Source organism: Oryza glaberrima, chromosome 3 (genome assembly GCF_000147395.1).
Source record: "Oryza glaberrima chromosome 3, OglaRS2, whole genome shotgun sequence".
NCBI classification, from domain to species: Eukaryota; Viridiplantae; Streptophyta; class Magnoliopsida; order Poales; family Poaceae; genus Oryza; species Oryza glaberrima.
The window spans coordinates 21,616,616-21,621,300 of record NC_068328.1 but is presented as its reverse complement, the minus strand read 5'-3'; the positions used below and the strand labels follow the sequence as shown (position 1 = coordinate 21,621,300).

The following is a 4,685-nucleotide window of genomic DNA, read 5'->3' as shown; positions in this document are numbered from 1 at the left end:
AGAAATGCATCTTTACTCCCGGGTATTTAAACGGGACTAATGATACCATCTTTAATCCCGGATTTCTCCTCCCGGGTATTTAAACGGGACTAATGATACCATCTTTAATCCCGGATTTCTCCTCCCGGTTGTGAACCCGGGACTACAAAGGTGCGAACCAGGAGAGATTAGGCATTGTCCGGTAGTGCGTCATCATATCCCTACTCATGTGTGCAAGCACCGCCCTCTGAAAAATTCATGCTGTTGGTTAAAAGGAGAATCATAAAAAAAAAAGTTGATGGTTAAAAAAATAACCGGCTGGATTATTTCAATATATACTAGCAAGAATCACGCGCTACGTTGCGTGCATGGGTATGAATGTTTCAAGCTGTGTTATTAAGATCAAAACAACACAGGTGACTTCTTTTCCCAACTTTCTCAACTCAACTCAATCGTTTTCCACGTGCTCGCTTTTCAAACTACTAAACGGTATATTTTTTGCAAAAAAATTTCTATACGAAAGTTGATTTAAAAATCATATTGATCTATTTTTCAAAAAATAATAATAAATACTTAATTAATCACGTGCTAATGGACCACTCCATTTTCCGTGGACAGGAGATTGGTTCCCAACACACCCAAACGAACACAGCCACAGTATCTACAGTTGTAACTTTTAAGAATTATATATAAACATTGTCTAAAAGAACTTTATGTCAGAAGCATACCCACATATGCATGTACACATTGTGACTATCACCAAGATTTAAATGTGAATACAATCTGTTTGCTCACATAATTGTTTGTACAATCATGTACACTTACAAAAAAGTAGCAATGACAGAGGACAATGGATCTTACATAATGTGGAGTATAGGTTAGAAAAAACAACAATCATTAGGTGATATGAGAATTGCAGCATTTTCTCATAGATACCTTCGTCATGAACTAATTGAATCTTTTCTCATCTATAGCACTGCAGCACAAAGAAAAATTTAGTGCTTTAGCTCAATAAAAACAACAGTACATCACTTACAACAGATTAGTAGACGATTGGTACCTCCTTTGCATAATGGCACAGAATTTTGAGGTATCCCCTACAGAATACAGGGCATGTTTGGATGTCATCCATATATTGCTACACAATGAGTATATAGTAGGTAGTACAAATACTCATATAAGAAACCGTGTTGAAATATCTCTGTAGCTTTGGAGAAGGGGCAAACATAACATTTCATGAATTAAAAAAAGTTATAAAATCATATTTTGAAGTCAGCTTATAATGAAAACTCTATAACTATATTTGCAAAGAAAAAATTCAATTGGAAGGATGGGTTATTAGAAAATTCCAAAACAATGCAGCGCTGAAAAAAAATGAAAGTAGGAATAATGCTTGTCAAGAAAAAATTACACCCCAGTGTGCCCTATTGGAACATATGACATGTCTCATGTAAAACTGTTTGAAGTGCATGTCACTTCGTCACACACAAATAAATTGAAATAATACTTTATGATCAAAGCAGAAAAGAGAATAACACAGTACGTATAGCTAGAGATACTAAGGGTTGGATTCTTTGGAATAGCACATATGTATTGTTAATCGGTATGGACTACACAGATCAACCGAGAATGGAACTATGCAGGTTACAACTCAGAAGTACCTGTGGCTTTAATTCTCTCAGGCAACCATGGTTTCAGTGTCACTGAAACACCCTGCAAACAACGCTAACCTATGAAATCAATGTTCCATTAAATATTAAACAATAGTAGCAGATATAGAAATGACTATAGCACAAGAAAAATGTTAGCTAACATACATAAGTCCTGCACTGATTTTAAAAATGTAGTAATTGCGGTCTAGTAAGGTTCACAAATACTGAAATCTTCAATCGAACCAAATAAATATTTGTTCGCTAGATGTACAACATAACCTGTGATTAATGCCTTGACTTATAGACCCAATATTGACCCAATGTATTGGTTACAATATGATTCGTAGAATAATGGAGCTTCCTCCAGATAGGAGGCTAAAAGACCTGCACCATGAAATCATATCATTACCTTAATATCGGCACAATTATCTGTCTATACTGAGCCCTAAAGACCCTGAGGTTTGTCTCATAGAAAATTAACTGCATGATCCAAATATAAGGGTAATATGCCAAGATTGTCAGGCTTACAGTGAATTTCTGATGATGTATGCATCACAATAGCCAATATAAGTTTGTCGACAAAGAATACCATCAATGCAAATGCGTATGTTACCATTATGTGTACTGAATTAGCGCACGACGAATTAACAAATAAAATATGATTTGTTGGAGAGGAAGGAAATTGAGGCAAAACCTTCTGATAGCATAAACATGATATGCTATCGTGGAACTAAACCTAAATTATCTTATAAGAAATATGAAGACCACATATATCATCAAAAGAAGACAATAAGAAAACATCCATACCTAAAAACAGAAGCATAGAAAGGTGGAAGCAAGAAAACTCATTGACATGCCCACAAAATATTATTACCAGTATTGTACAATGAAGGAATACTGACATTACTTCGCACTCATTAACATTTACAGGAAAAGGACAACTAAGCAAAGAACATCAAAACTTGAACTCTCCAACTAACTTTTTATATTTTGAAGTATATATCTTGGGAAAAAAATCACATCTGCCATGTAGTACTATATCATATACATTTATCTACAATCCTGAATGAGCATAATTGATAATAATAAAAAAAGGTTTTTTTAAGTATATATTCTTGTAGACCAATTTGTTAAGACTCCAGAAACAATTGGCATATATATGTACCGATGTACATCAGGATTTCATTATGAAGGATCATGTACACATCTTTAACCTGTACATTTCTGGTAGTTGACATAGATGGTGCACTGTCATCTTCAATATTTTATCATTATTAGTGAAAAGTTTTTTACGTAGAAGTTAGCTGGCATAAAAGTTATACGACATTATAATTAAAAAAGTTGCAGGAACAAATGTATTTGAGAAAAAACTTAGATTTGCCACTAAAAATTTTACCAAGCACATAGAAGGCTTTTGTTAAAGAGAGAAATTTTACTGGCGTCAGCCTAATCATTTCTTCTCCTCCTTATCTCAGAAGCCCGCATAGGAGCCAATCAGCCGAAGAGAGCAAGCTGAAAAGGAAGAAATTCAGCAGCATACCTGAACGACTATGGTGTTATGTGCGACGACAACGGAGGAGCAGATTGCTCCCAGCGCGGCGCAGGCCTTGATGTGGGCCTGGATGCCGCCATCGCTGCCACCAGCATGAACAACACATGCGGCCATGGCATCTAGTGGGCCATCGTAGCAGGCTATTGGTGAGGGGCACAAATGCTGTTAGGAGAAGATGGTTGAGAATCCATAATAATATACATTTCAAATCCATTTTCTATAATAATATTTTCATAGTAAAATTTTGCTGCTCCTATATAAAGCTATTTTGATTTAGCACGACATTCATATAGTGTAAAAAAAATATACAGATGACCAAGAAAATCTGTCAACTATTACAGTGCAAAAGATCTTAATCATATCATATAGGCAGCTGCAGTAATCCTTAAACTTTTGTAGACATAATAGCAATCAACAGAATGATGTCAGCAACCTGAAAACATATATTAAATTCCAATACAATATATACAGGACAGAAGGAGAGGATTTGATCTGTACCTGGACGGTGATGTTTAAACTTTAGTACTGAATAATCTAGCATTCTAGCCTGCACTCCCTTTTTTCTTTCCTTCCTACCAATCATGTGAAACTCATAATGAGCAGCAAGTCAAGAATAGAGATCAGGGGCTAGAACAGATATGTATATATGCATATAATAGGGATTTAAGTAGTAGTGTACCAAATTGTGTCTGCTGATGGCTTCAGCAGAGGAGTAGAACAACAAATATGGAATCAGCGCAAGCAAGCAGGCTGGATCGATCATATATATTGATTAAGAGGATTAGGCAAAGGGAGTGTAAAGTTGACCTGGGGAGGAGTAGAATGCGTGGTAGCAGATCGTCAGGTCGCCAGGTCGCAGAGGTGACGAACCAGTCCCGGCAACTCCCTACGGTGGCAAACTAATCCCAGTGAGATTCGGCGACACCCAAACTGTCAGGGGAAGGGAACGGAGACAGTGCCTGCGGCGAGAGGGCACGGCCGGGGAATGAGATGGCGCTTCCGCCATCCCGCGGAGAGAGGGCGAGTGAAAGGAGACGGCGCCACCATCGTCTTGCAGCGAGAGGGCGAGGCGGCGGCACCAGCCATCGGGCGTGGGGGTGGGGCGCGAGGTTGGGGGCGGCTGAGCAGCGCTAGGGTTTTGTGGGGGAGGGTGAAAGCATGAGATCTAAGCCGTTCATTCCCAAATCACCGATCCGAGGGCAGTGAAACATCCGCCAGCTGAGCCACACGGATGGTCGGATCGAGCCTCACGGCGATCGTACGGTGAACACAAACTCGGACGTGGGCATTATTTTACGAAAGCAGGAGGGTTTTTCTGAAAAAATCGCATGACGTGGCGCTGTAAATTCCAAGCATTCCCACTGCGTTTAAGTAAATCAATATGCCCATGCAGCCCATCTCTCTATAGGCCGTTGCAATGCACGGTCACGCTAGTACTACGAGATAAAGCCATTATTAGTCAAAGACTTATCTTAATATAAAAAAATTATGTATTACAATAA

The 4,685-nt window shown here is 38.4% G+C and overlaps 1 protein-coding gene across 8 annotated transcripts; it reads right to left on the bottom strand.

The window, feature by feature from the left end:
* Positions 1-744: 744 nt before the first annotated feature.
* Positions 745-4,292, bottom strand: LOC127767886 (uncharacterized). 8 transcript variants are annotated; one of them, XM_052293364.1, is made up of 7 exons: positions 4,143-4,292; positions 3,991-4,069; positions 3,682-3,755; positions 3,172-3,323; positions 1,641-1,692; positions 1,040-1,076; positions 745-955 (listed from the first exon to the last, which is right to left on the bottom strand). In XM_052293364.1, the coding sequence occupies exons 1-7, from the start codon at positions 4,267-4,269 to the stop codon at positions 928-930; spliced, it is 549 nt and encodes a 182-aa protein (XP_052149324.1). In that variant the 5' UTR covers positions 4,270-4,292; the 3' UTR covers positions 745-927. The 8 variants fall into 8 exon arrangements, 2 of the variants coding, with proteins under 2 accessions (XP_052149324.1, XP_052149322.1); XR_008016526.1 differs by adding an exon at positions 1,911-2,015 and having other exon boundaries at positions 745-1,692; XM_052293362.1 differs by having other exon boundaries at positions 745-2,015.
* Between the last annotated feature and the right edge of the window lie 393 nt (positions 4,293-4,685).